The sequence below is a fragment of the Mytilus trossulus genome, chromosome 12, assembly GCF_036588685.1.
Source record: "Mytilus trossulus isolate FHL-02 chromosome 12, PNRI_Mtr1.1.1.hap1, whole genome shotgun sequence".
Lineage (NCBI taxonomy): Eukaryota > Metazoa > Mollusca > Bivalvia > Mytilida > Mytilidae > Mytilus > Mytilus trossulus.
In genome coordinates this window covers 19,583,245-19,601,286 of record NC_086384.1, presented here as the reverse complement: position 1 = coordinate 19,601,286, position 18,042 = coordinate 19,583,245, and the positions used below count along the sequence as shown (strand labels likewise).

General features: G+C 33.4%; 2 protein-coding genes across 3 annotated transcripts in view; one reads left to right on the top strand and one right to left on the bottom strand.

Moving 5' to 3' along the window:
- The window catches only part of LOC134693150 (uncharacterized), a 31,753-nt gene extending 20,674 nt beyond the window's left edge, over positions 1-11,079 (bottom strand). For both annotated transcript variants that reach the window (XM_063553856.1, XM_063553857.1), the window contains exons 1-6: positions 10,905-11,079; positions 7,088-7,208; positions 6,646-6,724; positions 5,425-5,475; positions 2,128-2,223; positions 118-197 (exon numbers count right to left, since the gene is read on the bottom strand). In XM_063553856.1, the coding sequence (XP_063409926.1) occupies positions 118-197; positions 2,128-2,223; positions 5,425-5,475; positions 6,646-6,724; positions 7,088-7,208; positions 10,905-10,938 (461 nt within the window). In that variant the 5' untranslated portion in view covers positions 10,939-11,079. The remainder of the gene's footprint in view (positions 1-117; positions 198-2,127; positions 2,224-5,424; positions 5,476-6,645; positions 6,725-7,087; positions 7,209-10,904) is intronic.
- A 33-nt stretch (positions 11,080-11,112) lies between these two features.
- LOC134693151 (uncharacterized) overlaps positions 11,113-18,042 on the top strand; it is a 108,677-nt gene continuing 101,747 nt past the window's right edge. The window contains exon 1 of the mRNA XM_063553858.1: positions 11,113-11,260. Within this exon, the coding sequence (XP_063409928.1) occupies positions 11,144-11,260 (117 nt within the window). The 5' untranslated portion in view covers positions 11,113-11,143. The remainder of the gene's footprint in view (positions 11,261-18,042) is intronic.

The window sequence follows — 18,042 nt, the reverse complement described above, 5'->3', positions numbered from 1 at the left end:
TCAAAAATGAATTGACGATGTTTCTCAATTTAAGCTGAAATATCATCAAACATTTGTCAAAGCCAGTAGTGTAACATTTTTTTATTTATTATTTTTTTACCTTCAATTAAAACTTACATTAAAGTTTTTTTGTCCGCCATCAAGGCATCTACATAACTGGTTATTATACCATCATTTAATGCCACTCGTATCCATGCCTGTCAATAAATCAATTCATTGGGAATGCAAAAACATGTTGAAGCCAACATAATTGGTGAGATAAAATACTGTAAACCAACTTATTTTCACGGATTCTTCATTTCGCTTTTTACCCTTTCTTGACCACTTCACGGCTATTTAATTTCACGATTATCTGATTTTAATACTTCATGAAGTTTATTAAGGAAAGATCAAAGATTGACATATTTGCGACGATTTATATTCGCGTTATTTTTCTACTCTCGAAAGTCGCGAAAATAAATTGCTGTCGAAAAAATGTTGGTTTACAGTAACACTCAGAATGTAATTTTTGTTCATCTAATTTTGTAAGCTCCAGCTCGATGGGGTAAGGCTTCTTTTTCTGTTTAAACATTAACATTTAATTGATTAGATGAAACCATTGTTGTGCCCTGAATAATTTCATACATACTTTGGAATAACAATACATTTCTTTGTAGGTACCAATTTTTTTTTTATTTGTGAAAGCATTGTTGGGTCTGCATACAGGCTTTTTGAATATGTTTTGAGAAAAATAAATTCAGACTAAATGAAAATCAAGCATGTATGGGGACATATAGTTAATTTCTGTGTCATTTGGTCTCTTGCAAAGAGTTATCTCATATGCAATCATACCACATCTTCTTATATATATACCTATATATTGTTAATTATATAAGTACTAATTGTTTGCTTGCAGAGAAGCTCTCATCTACAATAACTGGTACCCAACAAATGACATTCTGTACATAATATCTTACATTCACTCCTTCATGTGAATGCAATAGTATATCAAAGTTTATCTTCAACTGACCAATAATTGCCAACATAACCTTGTAATTAGACAATATACGTATAGTGTCTTGAAATATGAAATTTATTTGTATGAGGCTTAGAAACGGGAAAATGCGAGGTTCTACCGAGCATTTTCCCGTTTCGTGCCGAATACAAATAAATTTCATATTTCAAGACACTATACGTATATTGTTTTTATACTGAAATTGAAAAAAAATATTTAAAAATGAAAAAACTATGTAACAAAAATTGTTAAAAAAGTGTTTGGAATTTCCCTCTTGAGGTACCATTTTGGGGTATTTCCCTAAGAGCAAAGTCCAGGCGGTAACACATTGACATATTAAGGAATTAGAAAGGGAAAATGAACTTAATAGATAACATTTTGATAACCATGGTATATAAATAACCAATTTGAAGACATAAAAGTTTAAATTCATTAAAGTTTGACCATTGTTACTTTTCGTTGTCATGGTCGTGACGTGACATTGTTGATGAAATACAAAAAGGAGGCGGGGCTTATAGGTTAGTTGGGGTCATTGACGTATAAAGCTTACGTTTATACGTATAGCTTTATCTGTATAGTAAAATAGCTGATTGCAGTATAATGAACTCTTATAGCTGACTATACAGTATAGGCTTTGCACTTGTTGAAGGCTGTACGGTGGACTATAGTTGTTAATGTCTGTGTCATTTTGGTCTCTTGTGGAGAGTTGTCTCATTGGCAATTATACCACAACTTCTTTTTTATATTTTAGTCAGTAGAGGACAATACAGGGACTTGTAGTTATAAACAGTCTGCTGATTTGGTGTCTGGTGGATATTTGTCTCATTGGCAATCTTACCTAATCTTATTTTAATGTATAGTGAGGAAAATTGTGTAATATTGTTAAGACATTAGACAGATTTGGCTTTTATTTAAAAGTCTTAATTGTTCATGTAATTCTACAACTATTTGAATTCTTAAACATCCTTGGCATTCAAGTTAAGTCGCCTTGAGCATTCATAAAAGAGCTTTGCATGAATAAAATTTAAAATATAAAGTGTTTTTTTTCATTTTTGTCTATAGTAGGTTACCAAACCTCAAGTTAACTTGACAACAGAAAAAACAAAGTTGTTTACACTAAAGGATAACCTTACCCTACATAATCCTATTTCTGTAGTAATCTGTCCAAGTCTTGTCAGCTGGGCTGTCGTATCTTTATGTGTAAACTTAGTAGCAAAACTCCAAAAGTTCTACCAACATAAACAGAATTTGAGTTTTTTTACATTTTTTAAAGCTGAAAATGTTGCAAATAATTACAAGATTGAGATGTGCTGCCCTCTGCAAATATTTTTTGTAGAATGTTCACAGCAAATACGATGATACAAATGATATGAAATTTGGTTGTTAATCATGTTAGGGTCATCCATAATTGTCAACCATTTTCCAAAGTGTACAAAACGTACCAACTATGTATTGGCTTCCGAAGCTACACAAAACCCCTTACAAATATAGATTTATTTCGTCTTCAAGCCATTGTTCAACTACTAAATTGTCTATTCTTCTTACCAGCACACTTGGTACAATTAAAAACCTGATAATAAATTGTTCAAATAAGGCCTTTGAAAATAGTGGAATAAATTACTTTTGGAGTGTCAAGAACTCGTTGGAAGCACTTGATAAATTGCATGCTTATATTGGTGATTTTGAATCTGATCAAAGTTTTGATTTTTCTACCCTGTATACCACATTGCCTCACATTCTCATTAAGAAAAAATTCACACACCTAATTAAATGGGCATTCAAAAAATCAGAATGTGAATATATATGTTCAAACTCTTTTAGGTCATTTTTTAGTAGCATAAACAAAAAAACTATGTAACTGGACATGCTTTGATACTATATATGCCCTTGAAATTTTACTAGATAACATTTTTGTTCGCTTTGGGGCTTCCGTAATTCCAATGGGGACTAACTGTGCACCACTTATTGCGGACCAGTTTTTGTATTGTTATGAGTTACAATTTATGACAAAAATAAGCAATGCAAAGACCCATCGAAACAACATCTGATAAACAAAGGAGATCTAGGTCTGGTAAGGACCGATTTTGGCCTCAAATTTCAGTTTCATCTGACGAAAGATTTTGACCACTTTTTAAACACTTAAGTGTCTATTTCATAGGATTCAATTAATTTATGTGAAAGATTTTAACTTATTTAAACATAAAGAACGATCCGATTCATGCTCAAATATGAAAAATCTACCAAATATGCGAAAAAATGTTACTTTTCAGATGGTTTTTCTCAGAAACGAAAGTTGCCGCATTCGTGTTCATCCTCTATATTTATATATGTTATGTATTATCATAAAATACAACTTCCATTTCAATATTTTGGATGAACACGAATGCGGCCACCAGCTTGAATTTAACTAAAATGCTGGAATTGTGAAGATTTCAGTAATTTAGCATGACTTATTGGTGCTAGTTCCCAATATATGTGCCTTGTACTGTCAAGAACAAGCCATATTTATGTAGCAGAACCATTCTACTATCCTTAAAGTTTACATTTTAACAATTTTGTAAAACTGCTATATTTTGGGGCCGAAAAAGAGGTCTTACTGAACCTTCTCCTTTAATAATACTTTTAGATATTTGGATGATATTTTGGCTCTCAATAATGACGACTTCAGTATGTATATTAATGAAATTTATCCTGTTGAACTTACTTTAAATAAAGCTTATACTAACAATGACCACTACCCTTTCCTTGATCTTGATATCTATATCACTAACGGAAAGCTGAATACTAAAATTTATGACAAAAGGGATGATTTTTCATTTCCTATCGTTAATTATCCGTTGTAAGATGGTGACGTTCCCTTGTCACCATCTTACGGTGTTTATATATCTCAACTTGTACGATTCGCACGTGTATGTAACAATGTTTTAAGATTTTAAGGAGAGAAATTTATGTATTACTGAAAAATTATTACACCAGGGTTTACGATATCACAAACTAGTCAAAACATTAACTAAATTTTATCATCGGTATAAAGACATCATTCGTAAATATAGCTCAACATGCAGACTTCTTATACGTTCAGGTATTTCACATCCAATTTTTCATGGAAATATACTTTATAAAGCACAAAGGTGTCAGTATTCACCTCAGAAACTTACAAAACCATTGAATAGACTTATTAAGAAGGGATATAATTTTGATACTGTTGTCAAGTCATTAAAGATTGCATATTTTGGCGTTAATATTGAGTCACTGATAAGGTCTTTACATCGATCGGAACTAAACACATTTATTCTAAAAACAGTTGTTGGCATGACACGGGTTATGTTCTTCTCATATATGTTATGATGGTATGATACTAAACCCCTAACGGGAAGGATTTGGCCTGATGTTCATATGATGAAATCATAATCTTTCAGTCAGTTTAATTGAAGTCTGGAGCTTGCATGTCAGTTAACTGCTAGTAGTCTGTTGTTATTTACGTATTATTGTCATTTTGTTTATTTTCTTTGGTTACATCTTCTGACATCAGACTTGGACTTCTCTTGAACTGAATTTTAATGTGCGTATTGTTATGCTTTTACTTTTCTACATTGGTTAGAGGTATAGGGGGAGGGTTGAGATCTAACAAACATGTTTAACCCCGCCGCATTTTTGCGCCTGTCCCATGTCAGGAGCCTCTGGCCTTTGTTAGTCTTGTATTATTTTAATTTTAGTTTCTTGTGTACAATTTGGAAATTAGTTTGGCGTTCATTATCACTGAACTAGTATATATTTGTTTAGGGGCCAGCTGAAGGACGCCTCCGGGTGCGGGAATTTCTCGCTACATTAAAAACCTGTTGGTGACCTTCTGTTGTTGTTTTTTCATTTGGTCGGGTTGTTGTCTCTTTGACACATTCCCCATTTCCATTCTCAATTTTACTTGTGGGGAGGGGGTTAAAAAATCAACATTTTTACCGTACACTTTTTTTTATTACTATATAAAACAGTCAGATATGTTTCAGTATTTTTTTCAATGCAAATTTCTATATTAATCTAAACTATGATAGACAGGATATTTTTTTTTTTATTAAAAATGATTGCTTCTTGTCTTGAAATCTGAAAATGGTTGATGTACACTTTTTGAGGGAGGGTGGGGGTCTGACAAAGTGTATGTAGGTGACCTATAGTTGTTAATGTTTGTGTCATTTTGGTATTTTGTGGATAGTTGTCTCATTGGCAATCATACCACATCTTTTTTTTTATAAAGATGGATAGCCTGATCCCCTTTCATCTACATGTACCAAATCTTTAAAAGAAAGAATGAAAAAGCACAAACATCCTTTAACATAACTAAAGGTACTTCAAAATCAAATTACTGTTTTTTTTTCAATTTCGAAGGATAGAATCAAAACATAAATTATCATAGATACATATATATATTTGCTTACAATGCTTTGGTCTGCATTTTCTCCATTTTGTAGACCGACGTATTTACCAAGCTGAAACAAATTAACAAGATATCTATTATAAATATGCAATGTCAAAAATAGGCTAAAAAATATACAAATTCAGAGTTATGACTCATGAGCCTGTTGTTCAATGGTTGTTGTTAATGTTAGTTGGTGTGATTCTTAGTTGTTTCTTTTTTTATATAGATTAGACTGTTAATTTTCCTAATTGAATTGTTTTACCTTTGCCATTTTGGGGCCCTATACCATGTATACAGCTTACTGTTCCATGCACGTGTGAGCCACAGATCCCTGTTAAAACCGTTCTTTGACCTATAATTGTCAACTTTTTATACATTATGACTTAGATAGAGAGTTGTTTTATTGGCACTAAAACCACATCTTCTTATTTATATCAATATAGTTACTAGTCATAAACTATGCTGTGAATAGTTACCAAGAAACCAACAAATTTTAAACTCTATTAGTTCTAGAGAAATTCTAGGGCACAGACAAGACTTACATTGTAATACTTGAAAATATCAGGTGAGAATGTCATGTAGCAATGCTTACAAGGTCTATTTTTTTAGGTTGATTCATGCAATATTATCAATGAAATGCACAACATTATATTTCAATTTCTTCATGTAATTTTAATTATAACTGATTGCTGATCAAAATAAGAATGACATTTTGTTTTTTAATCTTGAATAATAGCTTAACCTTGTTAAAATCAGATCATAATTAAATAAACAAGCTTCTTTCCAAGTAAGGTAGCTATATATAGAAATCCAAGATAGTTTAAGAAAGTTATCAAAATTTCAAAAACTTTAACAATGAAGTGAATATTTGTGGACACCGCCGCTGTGAATGATAAGAATGTAAGATCGTTATGCATCTCTCTTGACCAAAAAGTTGCAGGCTCAAAAAAAAAAAAATGCCATTATTCTATATGTTACCAGTAAGGTAGAAATGGCATTCTATGATTTGTAAGATAAAGTTAAATGTATGTAAAGTTACTGAATACATTTGTACATAGTTGTAACAATTTTAGAGCTTTTACTTATATGAAATCATAACGACTTATATTATTCTCCAGTGTCACTCATTTCTTCATTTTGTTTTGTGACAGTGGGATTTTGTGAATTTTGTAATAAACAGTTGACATTTATATACAGTGAGGAAGATTGAAGAGGAACTAAGAATATTTCTGGTACTAACCTTTTTTACCACTGAATTCTTTAATCCATGCAAGAATACAGCTTCTAATATATTACACACGTGGTTAGCTGTGTCAGAACTGTAAAGTAAGGTAAAAACATTAAAATTCAATTAAACTAACAAATACAAAATGTACCATGAATACATGTCTAAAGTATTGTAAAGAAGAAGTCACTGAATGACATAAATGTGCTATTTGGAGGAAAAAAACCTGAAGACATATTTATTCTGAGTTGAAATTTGAGAATGAAATTCTATATACACTTTGTAACTGTACGATAATTATTATTAAGAAATTTTCAAAGTCCAAACCCAGTTATTTCCGGCACAAATCAATACAGCAGTACCAGATACATGTATAAGACTCACATACTAAAAATAAGCTCAATATGTGAAGATGTTTAGAAAATTGGTATAACTGTTATTTTACAAAACTTGTTACCTAAGGATTGCTTCCCCTGTACTACAATGCTCTTGTTGTAGAGACTTTATTGCCGAAGATAACTCTGATGATATCTTTCTTTTTATCTTAGTTTCTCGTATGATCTCATCTCTTGTTGGTCCTGAAAAAAAAAATTCATTCTTTATATCCATGATATCCGTGATAAATCGCTTTCATTGTAAATAAATAGATTTATACATGTTATAAGACTCATAAAAATCATGTTAATAATAAAAAAACACATTATAAACAATATTTTATACATGGATACACCAATTTTATTAAAATATGATCCTACACGTCTTGCTTATTGGCTTTATCCCTTTTTTTTATGAATAGTTGTTTAAGGAGCCTAAGTAGTGCAACAGTACATTTGTATTAAAATTCTAGTCTAATATATGTGTTTGGTATCAGTCTTCACGATGAACTGTTAAATCTACAGGCCCGGAGCTCAATTTTTTATTTTTTTTAGTTAGATTCTGTTGGCCTGTAGATAAATTTGTACAGGCATAAGGCGTGAAGACTGTTGGTATGCTTAGTCTTTGTAAGTAACTGCTTATTTTGAGATTTCTTCTGATAAAGGAGTGTGGGATAGGGGTACAGCTCATGCAGGATCATAACTACTGATGAGGTAGACGAAGTTTTTGCCTCTTCTGAATATCTGGTAAAACAAACAAAACAGGAAAATGGAGAACCCAGGAGTAACAACACATCCTTGCATGTTCATACATGTATCTAGAATTGATGAAATTGAGAATGAAAATGGAAAATATGTCCCCCCAAAAAAACTTGACAAAAGAGCACAAGGCCACCAATGGGTATACAAAGCCACAGGGAGGATATCAAGCACCTGTTAGGGGCTTTAGCAGGTCCATGAACAAAATGTGTACTAGTTCAGTGAAAATGGACGTCATACAAAACTCCAAAACATAAAAATGAACTAAAAAAAAACAACATTCAAGACTTACAAAAGTCAGATCTAGAGGCTCCTGACTTTCGACTTTAAATGCAGGATGGTAAAACAGGTTAAGTGAGATCTCAACTGTCACTCTATACATCTTTCCAATGTAGAAAAAACAAACACACAGCAATATGCATGTAGTAAACATCAACTTTAAAGAAGTACTATTCTGGTCCTAAGTCAGAATACATGTAGGTAACAAAAGAAACAAAGCAAAATAACAATGATACATAGGACTACTAGCAGTTATTGATACATGTACATGTATGCAAGCTCCAGACCTCAATCAAACTGATAATTCCTCCTATTATGAGTTTGTAGTATCATATCACCATAAAAATATTAGAAGAACAAATGCCAACAACTGGTTTTAAAAATATTATGTTTTTTCCAAAACAAAGACCCTATGACATGTAGTAAATCAGTATTAAAATTAATAGCAAAATATGTACATGTAGCAAATTTTTTTTGCTAACCATTGCTAACAGAAACTTTGACACCAGACAATTAAAGGCATTAACACAGTAGTTAGTTATGAGGGTGGTAATGCCCTTTACCGTCAGGCGTCAAATGGTAATTTTTCGATTACTGTTAATGTCAAATTGGTTAAAATTTTACCGTTATTCGTCAAAATATCCTTATCTTGATTCGTGAGAATTCTCAAATAATTATCATTTACATCATATTTGGAAAAAAATAATGTGATTTGTCAAGATTAATCGAATTTAGTTCATCTAAAAGAATGTGTACATTTTCATGATTTTATGGTCATGCACCAAAAATTACGGTTTAACTCATTTGGCAATTTTTATCTACATGTACCGTTATTCGTCATGAAGATACGTACCCCCACCACCACCCTCAGTTATACCCTCGTAATTTTAACATGAATGTTTGGATATTATTATCATTACAAGAAGCTGCAAAGCTGTAGCACTTTAATGTGCTTATATTAATATAGATGTACGAGCCACAAATACTGTAATAGTCAAAAAATAACCTAATAACCTAGAGCTACATGTATGGTTTCGACAGCTACAATACATTGAAATGTGTTTACTCTTATTCTTAATAAATCTTATGTTGATTCTACATGTTCTAGTACAGTATTATACAGGTTTTGGACAAACCACCAAATGAGAAACTGTTCCACAAATGAGTTACAACCCCTCATTTGAGTTATCATTTGGTAGTGATAAAAAAACTTAATTTTCTTACATGTACCTGTGGCTGTGTCTTTTTTTTCTTAAAATGGCATATATTCATGAAAATGCAGCAAATCTTCCAAAAGAGGGTTATCCCTCTTTTGATTTACTGAGAAGATACGAGCCTATAAAAACTTTAAAATTTGACTATTTCAAGGCTTCTAACTTTTTTTCAATCCATATTAAAATATAGTTCTTTGGAAGAAGTTGTTCCATTTTCTATAAACTTGATATATATATTTGTGTAATTTTAACTAAAAAGACACATTTTTAGAAAATATTGTTTTTAGCGCTATGAATACGATGTTTCAGAATATAGTGCATTCTGGGTAATATTTTAAGAAGCGTACACCAAAACGTTGTGATTGGTTTAAAACGTTCTTAACAATGGAAATCTATCCAATTAACGTTATTTTCATTTTGGTGTACGAACAATGAGATTACCCATAGTCCTTTAGATTCTGAAACTGCGAATTGTTTACTCAAATGAGGGATTGTTACTCATTTGGGGAACAGTTGGAAGCAAGTTAACTCGTACCAACGGAAACTCGTACCATGTTAACTCGTACCAAAAAAGTTAACTCGTACCACTGGGAAGTCGTACCACTTCAAACTCGTACCATCAAAAATATATTAAAAACTACGAATATTTTATGGTATTTTTTTGTAAACTTAATAAAACTAATGTTGAATTACTTGAATTTTATACTGGGTTTTAATAGACAAAAAATACGAAAGTTTGTCTAAAAGCTTTATTTTTTAAGCTGATCTTTCAAAGTAATTATAATCCAGAAGAAAGTAAAACATTGCTTTAACTGTACCTTAAGTTGAATATCTATATCCAAATTCAATTAATTTAATGCTGGTAATCCATGATCACAAATCGAATGCTATGTTTACAATTATTGAAAGCCATGTGCTTTTTGGCGGGAAAATTCGGGAACAGGAAACAGTTACATTTCATTGTAACTTGTTATTTATAAAAAGTAAGAATTTCATTTTGGAAATTATTTTGATTAACTGCTAGGATTTTTTCATGAAAAATTAATTTGAAATGATTAAAAATTAAATTCAATGATTATCAGTAAAAGTTTAAAAAAGAGTCTATTCAAAGGAGACATCAAAGCAAATCTGCCGCAGTATTTTCGATCCAATAGACAGGGAACATTATCTACAAATTGGGAATTGTACTATAAATTATATACATTTTACAGGCTTGAGAAATATTGAGGGAAAGTAAATTATATAGATCATCATTAAACACCATTTAAATGCATTTAAATAAGTTGGTACGAGTTAGCAGTGGTACGAGTTTGCATTGGTACGAGTTTTTGTAAAGTGGTACGAGTTGACGTTGGTACGAGTTTACAATGGTACGGGATAACTATAATTCGAACAGTTCCCCATGTGATGGGTTGTCCCCAACCTGTTATAAAATTGATGACATTGAACATTACTCCAAGATATTTTGTATTTTCAACTGAATTAAAAATTACTAATTAGTGTTATAAACTGATACTTTTTCACTAATATTATAATATAGACTGTAGTCCCAAAAAAAATAATAATAATAGAATGACAGGTGTCTTTGATTTTGTGAATGCTACATTTTGTTTCAGTTTTAACAGTGTTTAAGTCTTCCTCTAATTACCACGCTTCTTGAAAATTTTCCCTGAAAGACTCATTAGTTTCTAACATAACATGTAAAGACTGATAAACATAAAATATCATATATGTGCTTTGTTATTCTGCGTTCCTCTCGTGATGGGTGTTCCTACAGCTGGTTTATTTATTTCCGGTTATTACGTCCCTCTCGACTATTCGTTTTTTGAAGTCGACCAAGCTAGAAAAATTCCGAATGTTGGATTCTCCTTAGCTTCCGGTTGGAAAATGGCTTCTGCTAGGACAGGTGCCGCGTTGGAGCTTCGTAAAATTAGGAAGAAAATTCGACAGATTGAGAATCTTGAAAGTCTAGATAGAGATTTGACAGATGAAGAACTCAACAAAGTGGGCAGCTGTCTATTTTTCAACTGACATTGACCATATAAATTTAAAACATATTTAGACCAGTAAATTTTAGAATTAAACTTATTTTAACTTGGCATTATAACCTTATGACATGTATGATAAGATGCAGTAAAATGCATTTAACTGCCAATGAGATAAATGTCCTCTAAACACTAGATAAGTTAAGCAAGTGTGTGTAACTGAACAACATTCTGAAAATAACACAGGAATCGAAAGTTATTGATAGAACCTGAGACTACTAGGGGAAATTCGGGTTATTTCGATCAATAATCAATTGTGCGTTTTTAGAGATGGCTTCCGTAGAGTTGGCATGTTCGAATTATAAAATTCAAATTGCGTCGGAAAGACGCTTTACTTTACATGCATACTTCTCTGCGTTTTACCACAGGAGGTTGAAATCCTATCAATGAGGGTCTATAAATATGTCAACTCGACTATCACAGTAGAGCTTCTCTCGTCGAAGCTCTACTGTGATAGTCGAGTTGACATATTTATAGACCCTCATTGATAGGATTTCAACCTCCTGTGGTTTTACCTTCATTTACCAAGTAGTAACGGCAAAAGAGCAATAGATGCCGAGATCTAACTTCGGCTAAATTCGATCATGATCGGTCAATTTCGGTCACACATTCGGGCAATTTCGATCACACAGTCTGCATGTTCCTACCTTTTGGAAAACCTCATTTTACCATACTTGTGAGCAATTGACGATCTTTACAGGACATCAATCATGGCAATTAGATCCAAATAGGATGACAGCTAGGATGACAGTCTTGACAATGCCAGTTTTTATTAAATATAATTCTTGCCATGTTTTTTTTTCAATATTATGTTGAATTTTTAAACATGCGTGCCTAATTTGATTAACTCTGTTGAATGTTCTCATCGCTGTTTTATTCAGGAAACATGTACATGCATATGGGTATATAACCCCTCTTTTCGTACGCAGGATTCAGGGTTGTTTTTAGAGCGTACACGGTACATGAAAAAAATATATGTTCTATGCTAAAACGTTTTACGCGGGGACTTAATAAAACAATTAAAATGTACGCCGTACTCACTGCGATTGTTTTAGCGTACCCTTGACTCAATTTATGTACACATGAAGCAAGCAATAAATATTCCCTGTTCAGTGATAAGAAGAAACAGGTTATCTGGTGTCACGACAGTCAGTTTGTTTGTGTGTGTGCAGTTTTGCTTTTTTTTTTTTTTGGTTTGCTTATTTGAACTTTCGTGTGACCAATGATTTTGTAAAGTTAACTTTTACGTCCAACCCAGTTCCTGAGAAACCCCGGCAGTGTGTCTAATTTTTCATCAAGGCAGAAACAGTTATCGGTTCATCAATGATTTAAAATTTTAAAAACATCTTCTCCAGCCAAAAGTTAGGATCCGTGTAGAGAATAATAAAGTGATCTTAACTTTGGCTGGCGAAGATGAGGGTTGAATAATTTGTTTTCTATCTATACGAGGTCTTCCAGGGAACCGATATAACTTTAGTATAAACAAGAAATTGGTATGGGATTTGCTCAATGTTGAAGACCGTACGGTGACCTATAGTTATTAATTTCTGTGCATTTGGTCTCTTGTAAAGAGTTGTCTCATTGGAAATTACACCTGCAAGTTGTGAAAGGGGAATGGTGGACAGCATATTGCTGACAGACAGACAGGCATACAATGTAGACAGATAGGTTAAAACCTTTAGACCCCAAAACTTCGTAAGTAAGTACTAGTAAGTCATTATTTATTATAGTGAGTACAGTAAGTAAGACAAGTACTAGTAACCAGGAACTTTAAGGCACCAACCATTTTTGATTTAAATTTTATACATTTATATCAATTTCCGATCTCACAGCTTTTATTTCCTTTTCTATTTGTTTCTTAGCATTTATCATTTCTCTAATCTTTAGCCGCTTTTCCTTTGCTTGCTCTTTTTTCAGTTTCATATCCTCGATCTTTCGCTTGCTCTCTATTACTTCATCAGATGTCAATATTCTGTGTCCTGTCACAGACGTTTTGTTTATTCGAGCCTTTTTCTGCGGCGGTGGATCAACGCTAAAGATAGCATTTACGGATGCATTCCAATCAACAGTAGTTGACGAACAAGGTGTAGATAGGGTCTCTGATAGTGGTTGAAACACCGAGTCGACTTCATAAATAGTTTCACTGAAACTGCTATCGAGGGAAATGAGGGATTCAACTGCCTCTCTGGTCTCAATATCAACAATAGGCAGAAGAACATCTGCAGAGAGAGTGTGCATAAAATGCGGATCTTCTGGACTTCCTGGAACATCGATGACATTCTGTTCGTATGACTGTACCTGAATTTCATTTAACGGGACGGTGTCAGTAATTTCAGTAGTGATGCATCTAGCTTCGGGGCCGGCTGATGGTTTTGTCCTCACTACGGTGACTTCTTCTACTCTAACCTCGGTTTCGAAGGACTTACGGATCACCCATTGTAATGGATGTTCATTTGTGTCAGCGGGCTTGTTGGTATCAAAGGCAGAGGCAGGAGCAAAGGCAGCAGATGGAATGTTTAAGGGGTTCCAAGGGAATATTCCACATGATCTGAATCCTGATATTATGTTCTCTGGTTTGAATGCTGTTTCGAATGCCCTCCTGAACAGACCTGGCCAAGTAATTTTGTTAACAAGATTGCCAGGATTTTGGCAATATTCTGAGCAGATCCTATCATAATTTTTACTTAGAGGACCGAAGACAGTTCGATCCAAGGGACAGAGATAGTGTGTTTTATGTGGCGGTAGAGTTAACAGTGTTATATCATTTTCCCTAGCTTTTTCTATTAGCCCAAGCACTTCGTGTGAATGGTGACCGTCCAGTATCAGAAGTTGGGGCCGCTGATTTCCGCATTTCTTCAAAAATATGTTGGTGAACCATTCAATCCCTATGACATCTTCCGTCCATGCTTTGGCTTGGTAAGTCCAAGTTGCACCTACTGGCCCGTCTGCGGTGTTGTAGCTCATAACTGCTTTTTGTGTTTTTCCTTTCACGATTATAAGTGGGGGCATTCTGTCACCTCGGGCATTGATACACCCGAATATTGTGTTTCTTTCACGTGTATTTGAAACCCTTCCAGGTATGGTCCTAGACGATTTGGCAGCGACTACTTTGCTTGGGGTGTGTTCAAGTGGGACACCTTTCTCGTCCATATTCCAAACTAGTTCTGGTTTATCATTCAACCCTAACCTATTCATCTCTTTCTTTAAATCCAGAAAATACTCCCCTACTTTTACGGAGTTGAGCGCTCTTGCTCTGATGCTTGTCAATTTTTCTGGAGATCTAAGTGTAACAGTGGGATTTCTGCCCTTAAACCCATACCACCAGTCTTTGCCTGGTGTATTGTTCTTGAAGTTTTGATCAAGATTAAGCTCTTCGGCTAAGTGCCCCACCTTTTCCATTACTTGGGCCTTATTCATGCCCAATCCCATTTCGGCAGCCTGAGCACATTTTTTTACGATTTGTTTCTCTATTTCTATGGGTATTACTGGCTTGTGTCCGACAGGTGTGTTATCTTTAACTCGACCCCGCATGTGGTCGCTTAACGTGGCTTGGGGTATTGAATAGAGAGATGCCGCCTTTCTCTGTGATACCATCTATTGCCTTGATGAAATTTTCATCGGTATATGTTCTATAAACACTTTGCTTCCGTTTCTTTGGCATTGCTGAAAATTCATTAAAACACAATATTTACAAGATAATTGACTACATAGAGATGAAATGCATTTAGAGACAAAACCATAAAGCCATGCAGAGACCTTAGAAATGGGAGCTTAAGAAAGTTGAAAGTTTATTAAATCTTTATAAATAAATTTTAGTTTGCAATGGGAAACCGATATTTGCAGCATGTTCATTCACACATGCCCAAGTGAGCGATTCATTCACCTTGGAGCCTCTTGTCATGTATATCGCGCTTCATCTGAGGAAAGCAATAGAATAGATATAGGAAGATGTGGTGTGAGTGCCAATGAGACAACTCTCCATCCAAATAACAATTTAAAAATTAAACCATTATAGGTTAAAGTACGGCCTTCAACACGGAGCCTTAACTCACACCGAACAACAAGCTATAAAGGGCCCCAAAATTACTAGTGTAAAACCATTCAAACGGGAAAACAAACGGTCTAATCTATATAAACAAAACGAGAAACGAGAAACACGTATATATTACATAAACAAACGACAACTACTGTACATCAGATTCCTGACTTAGGACAGGTGCAAACATTTGCAGTGGGATTAAACGTTTTAATGGGCCCAAACCTTTATTTATTTTCAAAACTGCAACTAAAAGATTTAGCTCTGATTAGTATTTGAGTATTTTGTCTATTGACTAAACAATTAAATTGTTATATATTTTTTTTATTTTTCGTTTCAGATAAGTCACTTAATTTTAGCGTCTTTGATTTCAAACTGGAAACCATGTAACTTTAAAAGGTCTGTTGCTGATTTCAAGTTTATTTCTTCATTTACTTTTAATCCAATTGTACATAGCTGCTGAGGTCCCACATGTTTGTTCTTGACCAGTGCGTCTTCTTTTGGTTTTAGTCTAATTACGTTTGATATGTTCATTTTTAAAATTCTTGTTATCACAAAAGAGTGATTTTTCTTGAGGTAGGCCTTTCTTTCCCCGTCGTATAGTATGGCCACTGCATTAGGATCCTTTGGATTCTCTGGTTCCCGTTTAACCCTATACCCCAGCCCAACTTCCAGATGTCGCTGTCCCCAGTGGTGCATGCCGACGGCCAATAGATTGGGTATAATGAGATATTTCATGCTGCAAAAATATATTTAATATATATGAATTTGGTCAAATGTCGCATTGAATGAGTATACAAGTTAACGTTTTCGGATATATGGCATGTTTTCGCAAATTATTGTAATCTTTCAAGAACAAATTCCAGAATCAGAAAAGAAGAAACCGAACAACGACACACCCACCGTGCAGAGTAGGAAAACGGCAATCTTGTGAAAAAATAAGTAATTTTACATTAGTTTTACTATCACGTTTTAGGTCATAGGTAAATTTTTATGGTTTTGTCTCCAAATATAGAAACTTATTATTTTAATGTCAACAACATTTACTATTGTCTTTGTATTGTTTTATAATGTTTTCTACTAAATACATAAATTTGTCTCTGTTTGTACCAAGTCAGGAGTAGTCTAGGCAAATAACTTTGCTAATATTTATTTTATCTTGTCAGAACTTCACATTTCGACATTTCACTTGTTGTTCACAGTAGGGGTATTTAGTTACTCTCGTTACATTGGCGGGCGGATTCAGAAATTTAAGAAAAAGGGGAGGGTCCACTCAGGGTGCAGGAAGAATGGAGACATTTTTTTTTGTGCAGTTTTGCCGAAATCTACAAAATTTTCCAAAGAAAAAGGGGGGTTCCTACCCAGGCAACCCCCTTTCTGAATCCGCCACTGCAATGATTGATAATTATTCTATTCAAAGATGATTGTGGTATAATATCGGCAATTTTATTTTTAAAGAAAAATCATCAGAAATCGTTATCAGAATTATGAATATCCATTTGTAAATCCTAAATGATTTGAATAACATATAAAAGGATGTGATCGAAATTTGCCGACAATGAGAATATTATGTTGCGGGTAATTTCGATCGTTTTAAAAGTCTTAAAACAATGACAGTAATAGACTTTTAAATGCATACAAGATGTTTTTCTATTCTTTAATATTATATTTTCAAGAATAAAAGGTTTTAACACTAAAATTATATGTTTACTTACTTTTGTATAGCTAAAGAACCGTATAGTGAAATCAAATAAAGTTTTCAAAATTCCCGCAGAATTGTGGGTGTGGCGGATAACGGTACACTTCGGCCAATCAAACGACGCGAAACAGATTGCTATCATGTGACACCCCATGCAGCTGGTCGAGAGAAATGCCGCAATGCGACATAGTGTATTGGCTTTACAAAAGTGATGGGGACAAATGCACTAAAAAGGGTTAAACGATGAAATTGCCAGCGTGATCGAATTATCCCGAATTTCCCCTATAACTGTGTAATGGGTTACACTAATGACTGGACCGAATGACAGGACCGAATGACAGGACCGAATGACAGGACCAAATGTAAAATGCTAATAACTTTTTTATTTTTCAAAGGATTTATCTCAAATTTGAAATATAATAAGATTTTATCATTTGATAATTAGATTTAAGAATTTTTTTTGAAAATTTTGGTAAGAAACTAAAGAAAACGTGACATGACCAAATCTGATAATGAGAGGACCAACATCGAGAATGACAGGACCAAATAAAAATGCTAATAACTTTTTTTATTTTTCAAAGGAATTCTCTCAGATTTGAAATATAAAATGTTAGGCCATATTTTGAAACCAAAATGTTATAAAAAAATATAGATTTATTTTCAAAAACTTTCGAAAACGTGACATGACCATTGCTGACTGACAGGATCAACCTCGACAATGACCGGACCAGATGAAATTTCTTAAATCTTTTATCAAATGATGAAATCTTATTATATTTCAAATTTGAGATCAATCCTTTAAGAAGTGAAAAAGTTATTAGCATTTTTCATTTGGTCCTGTCATTCGGTCATGTCATTCGGTCTAGTCATTAGTGTAACCCCTGTGTAATAGTAGTCTCAGATAGAACTTTTGAATTGCTAAATTAGTGTAAATTATAAATTTTATAGTCGACTCCCAGCGAATAATTTTCAATAATTGAAGGATCGCTAGAAACCTAAAGAAGAA